Genomic DNA, 19,500 nt, shown 5'->3' on the forward strand with positions numbered 1-19,500 from the left:
AATAGCTTTCATCCAATGCATCACATGGTCTAGATGATATTAGAAATATACATCTAGCACGCAGAGCTTTAAGATCATATAAACATGCTTCCTTCAACAACTGAAACAATTCATCTGTCGATGTTTCTTCAGTGACAGTCTCTAACAGCACTAGTTCACATCTAGACTTATGTTGAAAAACCTGGTATTCTTCTAAAAGAGGAAGAATTGCCCTTGCGTTGTCGCGATTTATTTGGGCACATGTGTTCGGGTAAATACATCGAAGGAATTCCAAAACGTCCGTTAGTTTCTTTCAAGGCAATTCTAGCTCGTCACTTGACTTTTCTTTGAAGTCGGATTGGAACATTGCATCAAAAACTGGTGACGCAAGTGAAAGAATCACCTTTGCGACGTACAGCTTTGTTCCTTCCACAACAAGACACAGATCAGTTCTCCAAGTTTTTTCAGTGAAACCGAAAGTAGGCGATTTAACCTCGGCTAAAGCTACGATCTTACTTTCTTCATCGGTAACAATATGTTCAGCTTCGTCTGCAATTCTGACGTTTTCAACTGCCTCCATGCTAGGTGAAGTTTAGTTAAAGATAATAAAATTTATCCGCTAGACTACAGTGAACTTCTATCAGCTACAGTGGCGGTTACAAATCAAAGGGAAAAAACCCGGACCTTTGAAAATCAGTTACGGTGACGACAATGTTTTGGATAAGATTTTCCTCGCTTCAATTATAATATTTCAGTCTTATCTGTTACACGAAGATTCATTCTAGTTCTTTTAGATCCCGAAAAATTCATCGACCAGTTTCAGTTTCCAATTAAAGAAATGATTTAAAGTATCTACGGTCGAATTTCAATTGATAAAATAAAAAAATCATAATTTATCATACCAAAATCATGCTTATAAGATAGTTTTTAAAATCAGTGCTTTGTCCAGTTTTATTATCAGTTACTCTGTAAGTTACTGTTAATATAAATTCTGTATACTGTGTTAAAAGGGAATATACTAGAAATAACACTATTTTTTAAAAAGAACTTGGACTTATGAATATTCAAGAAACATTGTATCATTTCTGTGTGAAAAGATGCAAAATATTGAATATACATTGTAACAAATAGATGTCAACAATTTCTTTCAGTAAAGAGGCATACTTTAAATAGTGAAACATTGTTACAGTTTTGACAATATAGATATCCAACGTTACAGATGTTACAGATTATAAAATTATGTTGCGGAATAAATATATTTCAGTTTTATGTGTTTTCTGTATGCATAATTATATTAGTAAGATTTCTAAAATCATTTTTTTTCTCTTGTAGATTATTGTAAAATATAAATAACTTGGGTGCCTAAATTTATATATTTCTAACACACGGTTCCCTAAGGTTAAAATATCTTGTCATTCAAAAACGAAATAAAATTTATCCCTTGATTTGTGACAGCTGGACCCTAATCGTTCCTTAAGGTCGGATTTCGCCATCGACGTGGTATTGTGTTTTTATGAATTAAACATTATGGACAAATAAGTATATAGACCGAATGCCATAGTGAGTATATCTCAAGCTTATCACAAGTGCGAGCCAGGTTCGAATATTTTACATTGGAACCACTTTTTTAAATTGATCTATCTGCATTATTTGCAATAGTCCTTTGTATTGCAAATTTTATGATGTCACTCTCTTATTATTTCAATAATTGATTTAGTGTCAATAACGTCGTTAGTTTCATTTTGATAACAGGCTTTCTCGTTAATCATTACATTTTGTGAAATTTAAAAGAAAATAAGTGTCTTCTTCTACAGCATTTAACATTTACACCGACATATCTTCCGGTTTGTATCTTTTACAGAAATATACCACATCGGAATTGGGCTAAATGAGACCGTTCAATCTTAGTTAATGACGAAAGCAAATAATTTTCAGTATTACAATGCTGTTTAAATTCAATATATGTTTCAAAGCAACATTTCTAACATTATTACACCAATCCGTTTTATATTTAACAAACAATGCAATTTCGACATCTTTTAGGTTTCCAGGTAACTTGATTTCATAGCAGTGTGACATTTAAATTTGATGCAGGATAATCTTTACATTATAGCACCATATTTTTCAGAAACAATTGTAATCAAAGTTGACATTTATTTTTGGAAATCTATCGTCCGGTATATAAGTATCTTGGATATACACGCATGATGTATATGCTGTTGTTTGTGTTTAACAGTTCATTAAAAAGCTGATATAAAACAACAATGTTTGTCAATTAAGAAATTCAGTAACAATTTACAAATTACCATTTTTTTCAGCTCTTGTAATTTAAATGTAATTTGTATTGCGAATGGCCATGACAGGTGTTCTTAGAGGAATATTCAATAAAAAATAAATCCAGTGTAGCATTATAAATTGCAAATAAACTGTTCAATAATATAATATATTCGTATATGCAAATCCCTGATATTGTATTATACTTATTTCTTTAATATCTGGTTATAATATAGAGGATATACAAGTAGTATAACAATAAATAAATTTGAATATTGTATTATGAGACCATCTGACTAAGACAATTTAGATATTTAAAAAAATGACTTGTAGTATCTTAATTAATACAAAACAGAAATGTTTTTAAAAGACATTTTACAATGGAATGCAACAAGCATTTCCAATATTTCAATCTGGACAACTTTGTCAACCCAGAAAAATAACATGATAAACAAACAAAACAGAATGTTGCACAAAACGGATTTCTTCTCCCTTTCGCACTGTTTGGGGCGAGAAGATTTTTCGCCAAAACATCAACATCAGTATTAACAACAGGTTTACATAGAAATTAATAAGAATGACAAAACCATCAATTGAAATTCTAAATTTAGAATAATTTGGTTTTATTCAGTCTAATTATATAAAACATCATCGTGACCGAGGGGCTGCACGCTCGTTTACAATGTGAGAGGTCTGGAGTTCAAATCTCAGTCGTGGCAACTAATTTTTTTCTAAGAGATTAAAAAAAAAATTAGCCAGGATATGCAAGGGTATATTATGCTGTCATAAAGAAATGAACATAAATGATTTCATGATGCAAGAAAAAACTCTGGTTATGCAAAATTCCGTATGTATTCAAACTCAAACTGTTATAGCAAAAAATCTAAACGCAGTCGCTGCAACTCGGTGCCCTGCAAGATTAATTATAGTATTTCAAAATAAACTTATACAGAAAAAATACAGATTTAGATTGCAAAGATCAGAAAATACCACAAAGCTCGCAGCCATTTGATTTATATGCAAATGTATTTGTAACAAGACCAATATGTTTTAAGTGACTGTGTGCACTAATTTATGTTGAGGCACTCTTTTTTTAATGTGATTTTAAACGTTTTTTTTTTCATATTCTGTAAATATTTAACTTTGCATGAGAGTAATCACTTTCTAGAGGGAATCACCGTACACACAAAAGAAAATGTATTGATACACTTTAACATAATGATAAAGTCTCCATTAATAATAAGTTTGTTATGAATGAAGCTAATAAATAGACAATAAAAAATAATTTCAAATCAGTTTACAAAAGACTCACTTTTTAAAACAGTTGCAAAGTGCATCTTTTAAACTTTATCAGTCCTGATAAAATTTAAAGTTCTAACACGAAGACAAACTTTAATATGATATCGCTTATATGGTTCATTCTGGTGACAAGGGTAAAGAGAGTAAATAAACAGCATTGTTATTCTGCACTCCCTGGGACTGAATTACAACTAACACGAACACAATAAGCCAAGTGATCCATAGATGTTAAATTAAACAATTTACAAAAATACATAAATATCTTCACAATTTTCTACCTTACCAACAATTTCTCCACATAAATACTCTAATTTAAATTAACGGTATATTAGAAAACAGAGTTTTGTTTTGCAATGGCTATCAGTCCATTTGTTTGGCTTCGACATGAACAACTTTATAATATAGCCGATCTTTCCGTTGAGAATGTAACCACTGTTAATGCTGTTGATATACGTGTTGTCAAAAACTTCAAATGTTACAGATTTATTATGTTGATTCAAATCCGCCTTTGTGAACAATCGTGCCATTTTTTCCATTTGGATGTCTATTAACGATTACTGCAGAGTACATGTATATCACAGGCAGTCTTATATTCACCAATGCTTTTCTAACACCACAGTTAAAGCTTACTGTTTACTTTTTTGTGTAAATTGTAAGAGGGACCTCCCAAATCTCAATTTCAAACTCCTTCACTCTCGTTGTTGTCAGGACAAATTGCTTCAAAATAGAACTATGATCTTGTCGTCCCATTTCTTTTCAGGATCTAACTTCAATCTGTTGTTCCCCGTAATGTTTGACGATACATACTGCATTAACAACTCACATTTTTCTTCAACCTGTTCTAGCTCAGCTATTCTTATTTCTTCATTGATGTATTAACATGTAGAAATATCTCATTAATGCACTTGCCGAATCCGGGAACGACTTACAGTAGTTTTCGTCCAATACATCACATGGCCTAGATGATATCAGAAAATATGCATCTAGCACGCAAAGCTTTAAGATCATACAAACATGCTTCATTCAACAACTTGAAACAGATCATCCGTCGATGTTTCTTCTGTAACAGTCTCAAGTATAACTACTTCACATCTCGGTTTAAGCTGTAAGGACCTGGTACTCTTCTAACAAAGGAAGAATGGACCCTAGCATTGTCGCAATTAATTTGGGTGTATGTGTTCGGGTAAATACATCGAAGGAATTCTAAAGACGTCCCTTTAGTTTCTTCCCAGGCAATTCTAACTCGTCATTTGACTTTTCATTAAAGTCAGATTGAAACATTGCATCAAATACTGGTGATGCAAGTTGACAGAATCACCTTTGCGACGTAAAGCTTTGTTCCTTCAACAACAAGACACAGATCAGTTCTCCAAAGAGGGGTTCAGTGAAACCGAAAGTAGGCGACTTATCTTCGGCCAGTGCCACTGTTTCACTATCTTCATCGGCAACGATATTTTTCAACTTCTGAACCCTCAGATTCGTTTACAATTCTGACGTTTTCACCTGCCTCCATATTAAGTTGTAGTTCAGTGTAAAAGTTCGGTATGTGTAGTGCATATCAATCAGCTAACAATGGCGGTGTATACATCAAAGGGAGGAAACCCGGATGTTTGATAGATGATAATATAGCGGCAGGATACTATATAAAAACTAAGTTCACATTCAAATAATCTTATAAACGGTGACACCAATGTTTTGTTATATTTACACCAATTTATTAGGGGTTTTATACCTCAACAATTATATTCTGTTATTATTATATTAGTTCTTGTTTTTACTGGATTTTGAACAAAGTTTTTGGTTTTATCTCTACGGTTTTCCACCTTACCAAAACAACTTTCTCCACAAGTGATTCACTACGATATATGCACTACTGTTATGCGTTAATAACATACTACTTTAAATTTCTATTTGGACATTGAGTCTAAATGCGTCATTTGTCTCTGACCACTGAAACAGAAGTCATGTATTAGTCAGGCATTTTGAGGAGAAATTTCCTGCGTTGAATATTTAGGAAAAATACTCGGACCGTTCGCCGAGATATGACCAATTTCGGCATAAAAAGCCAAACAAACGATCAATAAAATAATGGTGCTTTTCTTTAGTTAAAAACAAAGTTTGACTGTATTTGCAGGATGTTTTTCGGTTTTGTGCTGATATGTTGGTGGTCTGCGGATGAGTTAGGCATGAGAAGGAGTCAAAGACAGCAGTTCAATCAGAGGCTGTACCAATCTAGGTGAAGAAAATAAGAAGAAATTTCTTTTATCAATATGTATAAATATATTTTTAGTTTTTATTAGATTTATCCTAGTCTGATATTACAAATTCGTATTTCAAATTTCTATTTTTTATTTCAAATCTAACAGTCTCCAGTTTTCCCCACATGTGTTTGTATTGATACGTTAATCTATGTGTCCGCCGCATATGTTCCTGGAGTGTACAGTACCGTCTTAAATAATCTTCCCTGTCTATAATAAAATAAGCCAAGGTGTGTATCTCGAGCTGAATATTTTTTGAAATATTTCACCATTCCAGTTTCTAGAAGATTTTCTAGAACTTTTTCAAGTTCGCAGCCTTTCACAGTCCATAAGCAAAAAAGTATTTAGATCTACACTGTATTTTTTCCTAACGCCAAGATTTTTGGCTAAAATTCTGTAGAATTAATGACACTTACATTTATTTTCTTCTGACCAAAATCATTTCGAATAGATGTTAGAACCTTCACCTTTCAATTCAATAGCAATCGTTTCCGTTTTCAGTCCGAGTCCGAAATTTAGAACAGTGACCCTGCAGATATAAATTACAGACATAAGATATCGATTCGCTTTTCTTAGTGTTTTCCATTAATTTGTTTCATTGTGCATATGGAAAACATATTTTTAAGTTTAATTCTGTCATTAGCTAAATTAGATGTGTTGACATAAGAAAAAAAAACACATATAGATTGGTCTGGAAACGAGACGTTTTCACAAAACAAAGACGCCTCGGCTAGGTCACGCGATTCGGTTATCTACGTGTATTTATAGCCATTACAAAAAATCAAATTTGAGATAATTTGTTGATAAGTCCAAAGAGTTATTGTTAAGTTATCCTTAGTACATTTTGACAACAATTACAAATGTACAATGAAATTAGTGTTTTTTTCTAGTTCCCGGTTCTCGAGGTAAAAATGTACTTCACACGTTTTTGAAAAAGGTCGAGTTTCGTAAGCTTTTTATTTATTCATTGTTTTTGTGAAAAAAATGAAATAAGTGTCACATGTTTAAGATTTTTTTTATCTTTCGTTCTGTTTTTTAGAAATATTTGATGTTGAATTTAATGCATCTTAAAAATGCAGCCCTTCCGCGATATATTTTAAGCATTGAATCTTCATATTGCAATGTATGCACTGTATTTTATGTTACAAAATAATATTCTTACTAATGGGAATCATATAGGACTTTTCAAGATCATTCTATCTGAAAGATCGTGGTTTAGGTACTTACCGCGTCTTGCACAATATAAGTAATGGAAATAGCAATCGACATTTCTTAATTTTTATTTGAATAAAAGTAACGGAAAATGAACCCACCACTTTTTTGATAAATAGTGGCATTGCCAAATTTTTGACAAATATTGTAACAGAAAAGTGATTTTGTTAATAACAAGTGACCGATAATTCAAAATTCATGGGTATATGTCATGATGGAGATGTTTAAAGGAACTCCACTGAGGTTCAAATGCCTAAAATCATAAAAAAAATTTTTTTACACAGATCAGCTTGGACACGTAAAACAGGAAGACTTGCAAACAAATAATTAAGAAATTTACTCAGAAATGAATTGAAAAGCGTATTTTTGTGACATTTTTTATGATTTGAGTGAAAAGCGTTTAAACGCTTTTCAATTTTGGGTCATTTTCAGTACTTGAATAATTATCCTGGATAAAGCAAAAGAGCAAATGATCTAAAATGTTGCACACAAGTTACTTATTTAGACCTACATCAAACTGAGCATTAATCTCGAAAAAATATTTCCAGTCTCGTCATGTCAAAAAAATCTGAGTGGAGTCCCTTTAAGTGTCAATTTACTGTTTTAACTTTACAATGAATTTCAATTTTTGAACCTCCTTTTGGAGAGTCACAGTACAAACACAATCACCAAAATTTTAGTCGCTGGTAAGATATTGTTCGCTTCCTGCCAACAAACAGTAAACAATTACATTCACATAGAAATCTGAAAAAGTCTGTTTTATTAAAACAATTCACAAAGGTATGAATAAGACATTGATTGTAAAATGACTCTTGCTGCTTCTTTATCAATAAAGTAACGGAAAGTTACCTAACCGCTGCTTGGTAAATACTGACAGCTGTTGCTGATTTTTATGCTGGTTTAGCTTAGATATGTGACTTAACAGTTTACCTTGGATTGTCTTTAAATTTCTCTTGTAAAGTGTAGCATAGTACGGTGTCGGCTCCACTATCAGATGGTCCGTGGTTGTAGACGGCCGGTAAAACAAAGGAAGGCATCTGACCCAAAGTTTCCTGGTTTTATATAATGGTGAAGTGAATAATTGACATTTTATAACACTCATCAACAGTTCGTATACTTTTCAATAGCAAACAACATAGTATTCACTTTTATTAGAATGCATTTTATGATTGATATTTTCTTTTTTGTCATTCAAAAACGAAATAAAATTTATCCCTTGATTTGTGACAGCTGGACCCTAATCGTTCCTTAAGGTCGGATTTCGCCATCGACGTGGTATTGTGTTTTTATGAATTAAACATTATGGACAAATAAGTATATAGACCGAATGCCATAGTGAGTATATCTCAAGCTTATCACAAGTGCGAGCCAGGTTCGAATATTTTACATTGGAACCACTTTTTTAAATTGATCTATCTGCATTATTTGCAATAGTCCTTTGTATTGCAAATTTTATGATGTCACTCTCTTATTATTTCAATAATTGATTTAGTGTCAATAACGTCGTTAGTTTCATTTTGATAACAGGCTTTCTCGTTAATCATTACATTTTGTGAAATTTAAAAGAAAATAAGTGTCTTCTTCTACAGCATTTAACATTTACACCGACATATCTTCCGGTTTGTATCTTTTACAGAAATATACCACATCGGAATTGGGCTAAATGAGACCGTTCAATCTTAGTTAATGACGAAAGCAAATAATTTTCAGTATTACAATGCTGTTTAAATTCAATATATGTTTCAAAGCAACATTTCTAACATTATTACACCAATCCGTTTTATATTTAACAAAACATGCAATTTCGACATCTTTTAGGTTTCCAGGTAACTTGATTTCATAGCAGTGTGACATTTAAATTTGATGCAGGATAATCTTTACATTATAGCACCATATTTTTCAAGAAACAATTGTAATCAAAGTTGACATTTATTTTTGGAAATCTATCGTCCGGTATATAAGTATCTTGGATATACACGCATGATGTATATGCTGTTGTTTGTGTTTAACAGTTCATTAAAAAGCTGATATAAAACAACAATGTTTGTCAATTAAGAAATTCAGTAACAATTTTACAAATTACCATTTTTTTCAGCTCTTGTAATTTAAATGTAATTTGTATTGCGAATGGCCATGACAGGTGTTCTTAGAGGAATATTCAATAAAAAATAAATCCAGTGTAGCATTATAAATTGCAAATAAACTGTTCAATAATATAATATATTCGTATATGCAAATCCCTGATATTGTATTATACTTATTTCTTTAATATCTGGTTATAATATAGAGGATATACAAGTAGTATAACAATAAATAAATTTGAATATTGTATTATGAGACCATCTGACTAAGACAATTTAGATATTTAAAAAAATGACTTGTAGTATCTTAATTAATACAAAACAGAAATGTTTTTAAAAGACATTTTACAATGGAATGCAACAAGCATTTCCAATATTTCAATCTGGACAACTTTGTCAACCCAGAAAAATAACATGATAAACAAACAAAACAGAATGTTGCACAAAACGGATTCTTCTCCCTTTCGCACTGTTTGGGCGAGAAGATTTTCGCCAAAACATCAACATCAGTATTAACAACAGGTTTACATAGAAATTAATAAGAATGACAAAACCATCAATTGAAATTCTAAATTTAGAATAATTTGGTTTTATTCAGTCTAATTATATAAAACATCATCGTGACCGAGGGGCTGCACGCTCGTTTACAATGTGAGAGGTCTGGAGTTCAAATCTCAGTCGTGGCAACTAATTTTTTTCTAAGAGATTTAAAAAAAAATTAGCCAGGATATGCAAGGGTATATTATGGCTGTCATAAAGAAATGAACATAAATGATTTCATGATGCAAGAAAAAACTCTGGTTATGCAAAATTCCGTATGTATCAAACTCAAACTGTTATAGCAAAAAATCTAAACGCAGTCGCTGCAACTCGGTGCCCTGCAAGATTAATTATAGTATTTCAAAATAAACTTATACAGAAAAAATACAGATTTAGATTGCAAAGATCAGAAAATACCACAAAGCTCGCAGCCATTTGATTTTATATGCAAATGTATTTGTAACAAGACCAATATGTTTTAAGTGACTGTGTGCACTAATTTATGTTGAGGCACTCTTTTTTAATGTGATTTTAAACGTTTTTTTTCATATTCTGTAAATATTTAACTTTGCATGAGAGTAATCACTTTCTAGAGGGGAATCACCGTACACACAAAAGAAAATGTATTGATACACTTTAACATAATTGATAAAGTCTCCATTAATAATAAGTTTGTTATGAATGAAGCTAATAAATAGACAATAAAATAATTTCAAATCAGTTTACAAAAGACTCACTTTTTAAAACAGTTTGCAAAAGTGCATCTTTTAAACTTTATCAGTCCTGATAAAATTTAAAGTTCTAACACGAAGACAAACTTTAATATGATCGCTTATATGGTTCATTCTGGTGACAAGGGTAAAGAGAGTAAATAAACAGCATTGTTATTCTGCACTCCCTGGGACTGAATTACAACTAACACGAACACAATAAGCCAAGTGATCCATAGATGTTAAATTAAACAATTTACAAAAAATACATAAATATCTTCACAATTTTCTACCTTACCAACAATTTCTCCACATAAATACTTTAATTTAAATTAACGGTATATTAGAAAACAGAGGTTTTGTTTTGCAATGGCTATCAGTCCATTTGTTTGGCTTCGACATGAACAACTTTATAATATAGCCGATCTTTCCGTTGAGAATGTAACCACTGTTAATGCTGTTGATATACGTGTTGTCAAAAACTTCAAATGTTACAGATTTATTATGTTGATCAAATCCGCCTTTGTGAACAATCGTGCCATTTTTTCCATTTGGATGTCTATTAACGATTATGCAGAGTACATGTATATCACAGGCAGTCTTATATTCACCAATGCTTCTAACACCACAGTAAAGCTTACTGTTTACTTTTTTGTGTAAATTGTAAGAGGGACCTCCCAAATCTCAATTTCAACTCCTTCACTCTCGTTGTTGTCAGGACAAATTGCTTCAAATAGAACTATGATCTTGTCGTCCCATTTCTTTTCAGGATCTAACTTCAAATCTGTTGTTCCCCGTAATGTTGACGATACATACTGCATTAACAACTCACATTTTTCTTCAACCTGTTCTAGCTCAGCTATCTTATTCTTCATTGATGTATTAACATGTAGAAATATCTCATTTAATGCACTTGCCGAAGGGAACGACTTACAGTAGTTTTCGTCCAATACATCACATGGCCTAGATGATATCAGAAATATGCATCTAGCACGCAAAGCTTTAAGATCATACAAACATGCTTCATTCAACAACTGAAACAGATCATCCGTCGATGTTTCTTCTGTAACAGTCTCAAGTATAACTACTTCACATCTCGGTTTAAGCTGTAGGACCTGGTACTCTTCTAACAAAGGAAGAATGACCCTAGCATTGTCGCAATTAATTTGGGTGTATGTGTTCGGGTAAATACATCGAAGGAATTCTAAGACGTCCCTTAGTTTCTTCCCAGGCAATTCTAACTCGTCATTTGACTTTTCCTTAAAGTCAGATTGAAACATTGCATCAAATACTGGTGATGCAAGTGACAGAATCACCTTTGCGACGTAAAGCTTTGTTCCTTCAACAACAAGACACAGATCAGTTCTCCAAGAGGGTTCAGTGAAACCGAAAGTAGGCGACTTATCTTCGGCCAGTGCCACTGTTTCACTATCTTCATCGGCAACGATATTTTCAACTTCTGAACCCTCAGATTCGTTTACAATTCTGACGTTTTCACCTGCCTCCATATTAAGTGTAGTTCAGTAAAAGTTCGGTATGTGTAGTGCATATCAATCAGCTAACAATGGCGGTTATACATCAAAGGGAGGAAACCCGGATGTTTGATAGATGATATATAGCGGCAGGATACTATATAAAACTAAGTTCACATTCAAATAATCTTATAAACGGTGACACCAATGTTTTGGTTATATTTACACCAATTTATTAGGGGTTTTATACCTCAACAATTATATTCTGTTATTATTATATTAGTTTTGTTTTTACTGGATTTTGAACAAAGTTTTTGGTTTTATCTCTACGGTTTTCCACCTTACCAACAACTTCTCCACAAGTGATTCACTACGATATATGCACTACTGTTATGGTTAATAACATACTACTTTAAATTTCTATTTGGACATTGAGTCTAATGGTCATTTGTCTCTGACCACTGAAACAGAAGTCATGTATTAGTCAGGCATTTGAGGAGAAATTTCCTGGTTGAATATTTAGGAAAAATACTCGGACCGTTCGCCGAGATATGACCAATTTCGGCATAAAAGCCAAACAAACGATCAATAAAATAATGGTGCTTTTCTTTAGTTAAAACAAAGTTTGACTGTATTTGCAGGATGGTTTTCGGTTTTGTGCTGATATGTTGGTGGTCTGCGGATGAGTTAGGCATGAGAAGGAGTCAAAGACAGCAGTTCAATCAGAGGCTGTACCAATCTAGGTGAAGAAAATAAGAAGAAATTCTTTTATCAATATGTATAAATATATTTTTAGTTTTTATTAGATTTATCCTAGTCTGATATTACAAATTCGTATTTCAAATTTCTATTTTTATTTCAAATCTAACAGTCTCCAGTTTTCCCACATGTGTTTGTATTGATACGTTAATCTATGTGTCCGCCGCATATGTTCCTGGAGTGTACAGTACCGTCTTAAATAATCTTCCCTGTCTATAATAAAATAAGCCAAGGTGTGTATCTCGAGCTGAATATTTTTGAAATATTTCACCATTCCAGTTTCTAGAAGATTTTCTAGAACATCAAGTTCGCAGCCTTCACAGTCCATAGAAAGTAGATCTACACTGTATATTCCTACGCCAAGATTTTGGAAAAATTCTGTAGAATTAATGACACTTACATTTATTTTCTTCTGACCAAAATCATTCGAATAGATGTTAGAACCTTCACCTTTCAATTCAATAGCAATCGTTTCCGTTTTCAGTCCGAGTCCGAAATTTAGAACAGTGACCCTGCAGATATAAATTACAGACATAAGATATCGATTCGCTTTTCTTAGTGTTTTCCATTAATTTGTTTCATTGTGCATATGGAAAACATATTTTTAAGTTTAATTCTGTCATTAGCTAAATTAGATGTGTTGACATAAGAAAAAAAACACATATAGATTGGTCTGGAAACGAGACGTTTTCACAAAACAAAGACGCCTCGGCTAGGTCACGCGATTCGGTTATCTACGTGTATTTATAGCCATACAAAAAATCAAATTTTGAGATAATTTGTTGATAAGTCCAAAGAGTTATTGTTAAGTTATCCTTAGTACATTGACAACAATTACAAATGTACAATGAAATTAGTGTTTTTCTAGTTCCCGGTCTCGAGGTAAAAATGTACTTCACACGTTTTGAAAAAGGTCGAGTTTCGTAAGCTTTTTATTTATTCATTGTTTTTGTGACAAAAAATGAAATAAGTGTCACATGTTAAGATTTTTTTATCTTTCGTTCTGTTTTTTAGAAATATTTGATGTTGAATTTAATGCATCTTAAAATGCAGCCCTTCCGCGATATATTTTAAGCATTGAATCTTCATATTGCAATGTATGCACTGTATTTTATGTTACAAAATAATATATCTTACTAATGGGGAATCATATAGGACTTTTCAAGATCATTCTATCTGAAAGATCGTGGTTTAGGTACTTACCGCGTCTGCACAATATAAGTAATGGAAATAGCATCGACATTTCTTAATTTTTATTTGAATAAAAGTAACGGAAAATGAACCCACCACTTTTTTGATAAATAGTGGCATTGCCAAATTTTGACAAATATTGGTAACAGAAAGTGATTTTGTTAATAACAAGTGACCGATAATTCAAAATTCATGGGTATATGTCATGATGGAGATGTTTAAAGGAACTCCACTGAGGTTCAAATGCCTAAAATCATAAAAAAAATTTTTTTACACAGATCAGCTTGGACACGTAAAACAGGAAGACTTGCAAACAAATAATTAAGAAATTTACTCAGAAATGAATTGAAAAGCGTATTTTTGTGACATTTTTTATGATTTGAGTGAAAAGCGTTTAAACGCTTTTCAATTTTGGGTCATTTTCAGTACTTGAATAAATATCCTGGATCAAAGCAATAAGAGCAAATGATTCTAAAACTGTTGCACAGCACAAGTTACTTATTAGACCTACACTCAAACTGAGGCATTAATGCTCAGAAAGAATATTTCCAGTCTGCGTCAGTTCAAAAAAAATCTGAGTGGGAGTCCCTTTAAGTGTCAATTTACTGTTTTAACTTTACAATGAATTTCAATTTTTGAACCTCCTTTTGGAGAGTCACAGTACAAACACAATCACCAAAATTTTAGTCGCTGGTAAGATATTGTTCGCTTCCTGCCAACAAACAGTAAACAATTACATTCACATAGAAATCTGAAAAAGTCTGTTTTATTAAAACAATTCACAAAGGTATGAATAAGACATTGATTGTAAATGACTCTTGCTGCTTCTTTATCAATAAAGTAACGGAAAGTTACCTAACCGCTGCTTGGTAAATACTGACAGCTGTTGCTGATTTTATGCTGGTTTAGCTTAGATATGTGACTTAACAGTTTACCTTGGATTGTCTTTAAATTTCTCTTGTAAAAGTGTAGCATAGTACGGTATCGGCTCCACTATCAGATGTCGTGGGTTGTAGACGGCGGTAAACAAGGAAGCATCTGACCCAAAGTTTCCTGGTTTTATATAATGGTGAAGTGAATAATTGACATTTTATAACACTCATCAACAGTTCGTATACTTTTCAATAGCAAACAACATAGTATTCACTTTTATTAGAATGCATTTTATGATTGATATTTTCTTTTGAATAAACAGTATGCTGGCCATTGTTTCAAACAATAGAACACGCACTGATAGATTATAGAATAACGGTGGTACAAAGAAATAGTAGGAAAAGTTTATTTGTCACGTGTGCTCTGATAAACTGCCATGAGCCTCACTCAAATTATAACGTGCAGATGTATTAACTGCCAAAGGCACACGTGTCAAATATTTCGTGTGCACGTATAACTGGATGTATTTCAATTAATCTATCAGAGTTTGGGCATTATGGATAGGCTAATCCTAACCTTGCCTAACAATGTGCCGAATAATAGTTTCCGATCTCCCTTCTGTACCACCGAAACAAAAAAACCTTACACAATTATAATAAATTGTGAAGATAACATATCTTTTGATTCTTCAAATGCACAAATAATATACATGTACAGCTAAATAATTATGAAGCTCACACTTTATTCTCATTTTTTGTTCAAGCAACATTTCATGAAATTATCCAAATGAGAGAAGTTCTATTGTTTTTATCACTATTTGAAATAATTATGAAAATGTGCCCATTGCCGTAAAGATACAAATCAAAATACGTTTATGAATGAAATACCTTACCTCCAACCTCAATAAGTATCGTATTATTTTCTTTGAGATAATCATGATGATTGATGCAGACATATCTGTCCTTAGCAAGTTCTCGGCGCTTTTATCCAGTCGACATATTGCCGACAATGAGAAATCCTATTAATTGATCATAGCTTAAAGAATGGTTGAACAAGGCTTTTCCTCCAACAACAGGAGATGGATGTCCGTCCAGGAAAAGTTGTAAATGTTTATTATAAACCACTTTCTTTTGTTCGCCATCTGTAAAGAATTGTCTAATATCCGACCTGTTTTCTTTTAAATTCTGATTTTGAGTACTGTTATACAAATAAATTATCAAAACAACTATCACACAAGCCGTCAGTATCCTTACGCCATTTAGCGTTTTCATTATTAATTAACAACGTTAAATATTTTCACGTAAAATCAAACTTTCCTAAATGCACACATATATATTTATTGGCGTATTTGCCAGAGGCATTCATCAGTTCAGTTTGTATATCAAAACCACATGGTATATTTGTTTTAATATCATATATGTTTTAAGAAATGTAACATATATGTTTATCTGTTCAATTTAAAAGAAATTTGTGTTACGGTGGATTATTGTGATTACATGTACTGTATTTTGTCGTGGTTTAAAACCTTGTTTTATTTCCGAGTTTCATCGTGGTGACCGTGGTTTATCTATAATAATAACGTGGTTCATCGTGCATATCGTGGTTTATCATGGTAACGGTTATTTAGATCATTTACCGTAGTTTCTACCGTCGTTTTTCGTGATTAACGCGTTTTTAATTGTACATGTAGTTTATCTCTGTCACTGTTGTTGTGCTTTTATATATGGTTATTATTGTGTTGATAGTTTTATCATAGTTATCGTTGATTTATACCGTTATTTATATCGTGACTGTTGTGGTTTGTAGTTGATTCCCTGTTACCGTCCTCGTTGCCTTTGCTTTTTGTTGTTACCGTGGTTTATCGTGGTTACTATGGTATATCGCGATTATCGTGGTTAAAACGATTAATTACCGTTTTGATCGTAGTTGATGTGGTTTATCGTCGTTAGCCTGGTCTATCGTGATATTTTCATTCTACAAACATTGTTTGTAAGGTCTACAAACATTGTTTGTAAGGAAACCAATCAGACACTAGTACCCATTATAATACGCGCACATTACAGCATTAAAGGGGCTAAACTCATAACAGCTGGAAAAATGTAATGATGCAGTTATCATTCTTATAAAGCTTCTGTCGTGCTGTACATGTATATACTACGTGTTTTGTCAAATATTGACATATTTCTGATCTTTACCGGAAAACTTGTTCCGATTGTGGAACAAAATTAATGATGACCGTGGCAAGAAAAGTACGAATTTTGACTATACAGTCATAAAGATTTCTTCAGAAATTATATCATTGTCGAAAGTAGCAAATTCGTATTATCTGGCTGTATACTCCTGACATATGCGATTATCTTTCATTTTAAGATCTTTTACATACACTAATCACTGGAAAATGAATGGATGGGCCTCAACTATGACGCGATCTTTAGACAATTTTCTTTTCATGTAAAATATAAATCCACTCGCCCAGAATTGAATGTAAATCTGCGGCTTTAAACAACGCTCTAAATTAGGAGATAAAAATCTCGTTGTTGTATTATACAATTCATTAGGAGATAATCAATCACGTTGTTGTATTATACAATAACTTAGGAGATAAAAAAAATCACGTTGTTGTATTATACAACAAATTAGGAGATAAAAATCTCGTTGTTGTATTATACAATAAATTAGCAGATAAAAAAATCACGTTGTTGTATTATACAATAACTTAGGAGATAAAAAAAAATATCGTTGTTTTATTATACAATAAAGTAGGAGATAAAAATCACGCTGTTGTATTATATAATAAATAAGGAGATAAAATCAAGTTGTTGTATTAAATACTTAATTAGGAGATTTTGTTTGTTTGATTTTACGCATAGGAGGATAGTTTCCTAACCATCGTTCCTGGAGAGTTACACCAATACTAGACTACCTTCCTCCGCGCTAAACTACCAAAGCATCTCCCGGGGATCGAACCCGCGCCAGAGAGGTAACTGGATTAGAAGTCATCGACTCTAACCCATCGACCACGGACGCGGTCTTAATTAGGAGATAAAAAATCACGATGTTGTATTATATAATCAATTAAGAGATAAAAATTTCGTTTTTGTATTATACAGATCTAATACGTATAATAGTAATACCTTTGTCCTTCAAATAGAATCTAGACCTTTGTAATAATAACGACATGTTTCTACATTTATATCATAATATGAATTTGATTTATCCACTTTATTTACGATATACAAGTATATCAACGGTAACAGACTAACAGAACTTTATTTTTCCAACTATAAGACTCAATGTTTACACATTAAATTTTCCCGTATACCCGTATAATAATTCAATATTTCAATATAAATGTAGGTTATTTTTGTACTCCTTAAGTATGTCTTCTTGTATTCATAATGTTTCTTTTTCTTAAAATAGATTTGCGTTTGTCAGTTTGTTTTCTTCTTATATTTTTATCACTTCGTACGTTTATAATAGCCGATCTCGTAAATAAACGTAAATGTTGCTTTTTTATCCAAAACTTCAAACAGTACGTATTTCAACAACATATAAGTTGCATCAGTTGTCATTTTCTAGTAATTTATTTTAATGCTCTTAAAATTTTATACATATATATCAATATTTGTGTTGTTGTTTATTTCTTTGTTTTTTGTTATGTATAGAGTCGCTGGCAAGTTTTTATTTTGTTGTCTGCTGTGAAGAGTACAATTGTTCAATGTTTCGTTGGAGCACATTTTTAGAGTTAATGTACTTTATGCTTTTAAAGGGATACTCAGGCCAATTAATCACAAAAATATTAAAATGATCTTATGTACTCAAATCACGCTAAAATGATATTTTTTATAGTCCCAGCATAAATTTCGGTATATATTCTATATTTTGTGTTTTAAATCTTAAATATATCAAAATGCTAAACGAAATTTAGACGCCGACAGAACCACCGAGTAGTTTTAAAACAAGTAATGTGTCCTGAACATACCCTGGAAGTTACAATAACATATATTGTGGATATTGTATGATTGAAACAATTTGGCCTCTAAGTAGTTACTCTTTGTATTTTCCGTAACACTGGAATTAAAAAAAAATAACGCAGGAATTGTACAATAAAAACGCCTCGAATCTGTGCAACGTATGACCATTAAATGTAAACAAACCAAAATAGTATATCAAATTGCGCCACATATAGCTCTGAACATATTTTTCATCATTATCATTGCACTATTCGTCGACATCTTACTATAACTGCAACGATTAAAGCTCCAAACAAAAGGCTACCGTATACGCCAAGATGCTCCATTTTGATGAATAAAGCTCCCAAAGTATACGCATGCAATAGATATTTTTGCCATTAATTTCGTTTCTGTTTTTTAAATACAGAGGCTTTGTTTTTTAACATAGTACAAAGGCTTTGTTTTTGTAACATTAATTCATCATCATCATCACCACCATTATCATCATCATCACCACCACTATCATCATCATCAAAATGATCAGAACATCGTCAATGTCAACATCATAATCATCATTATCAGTGCGTTATAATTATCCGTACATCAGCATCATTATCTATACATCACTGTCATCATTTAGATCATCATCAACAACAACATCACCATCAATATTTTTTTATATTTGTTTGAGTTTTACGTCGCACCAACACAGTACGTATAGGTCATATGGCGACTTTCTAGCTTTCTTGAGGGAGGAAGATCTCAGGTGCCCTTCTATATATGCATTATTTCATGCGGACACCTGAGTAGAATTACCAACGTTCCTTAAGCTATCTGGAAATCTCTCTCATAATAACATTGTCACCATCAAAAGCATCATAATAAGCAGTACTCTTCAT

General features: G+C 32.2%; 2 protein-coding genes across 2 annotated transcripts; both read right to left on the minus strand.

The window, feature by feature from the left end:
- Positions 1 to 10,576: 10,576 nt before the first annotated feature.
- LOC132725877 (TD and POZ domain-containing protein 3-like) lies at positions 10,577 to 11,954 on the minus strand. Its single transcript, XM_060711067.1, has one exon. It carries the CDS (start codon positions 11,859 to 11,861, stop codon positions 10,998 to 11,000), a length of 864 nt encoding a protein of 287 aa, XP_060567050.1. The 5' UTR covers positions 11,862 to 11,954; the 3' UTR covers positions 10,577 to 10,997.
- A 668-nt stretch (positions 11,955 to 12,622) lies between these two features.
- On the minus strand, positions 12,623 to 17,828 carry LOC132725888 (uncharacterized). Its single transcript, XM_060711077.1, has 3 exons — positions 17,783 to 17,828; positions 14,711 to 14,828; positions 12,623 to 13,096 (listed from the first exon to the last, which is right to left on the minus strand). The coding sequence occupies exons 1-3, from the start codon at positions 17,826 to 17,828 to the stop codon at positions 12,679 to 12,681; spliced, it is 582 nt and encodes a 193-aa protein (XP_060567060.1). The 3' UTR covers positions 12,623 to 12,678.
- Between the last annotated feature and the right edge of the window lie 1,672 nt (positions 17,829 to 19,500).

The sequence above is a fragment of the Ruditapes philippinarum genome, unplaced genomic scaffold (assembly GCF_026571515.1).
Source record: "Ruditapes philippinarum isolate M1 unplaced genomic scaffold, ASM2657151v2 ctg1584_1_1_1_1, whole genome shotgun sequence".
NCBI lineage: Eukaryota > Metazoa > Mollusca > Bivalvia > Venerida > Veneridae > Ruditapes > Ruditapes philippinarum.

Excerpts from the sequence above, each read along its gene's own strand:
- LOC132725877 (XM_060711067.1), bottom strand. The coding sequence starts at position 11,861 with ATGGAGGCAGGTGAAAACGTCAGAATTGTAAACGAATCTGAGGGTTCA.
- LOC132725888 (XM_060711077.1), bottom strand. The coding sequence starts at position 17,828 with ATGTCGTTATTATTACAAAGGTCTAGATTCTATTTGAAGGACAAAG. Across the intron at positions 14,829-17,782 it reads ATTCTATTTGAAGGACAAAG|GAAACTTTGGGTCAGATGCT; the intron begins GTATTACTATTA and ends ATATAAAACCAG. Across the intron at positions 13,097-14,710 it reads AAATTTAAAGACAATCCAAG|GGTCACTGTTCTAAATTTCG; the intron begins GTAAACTGTTAA and ends TTATATCTGCAG.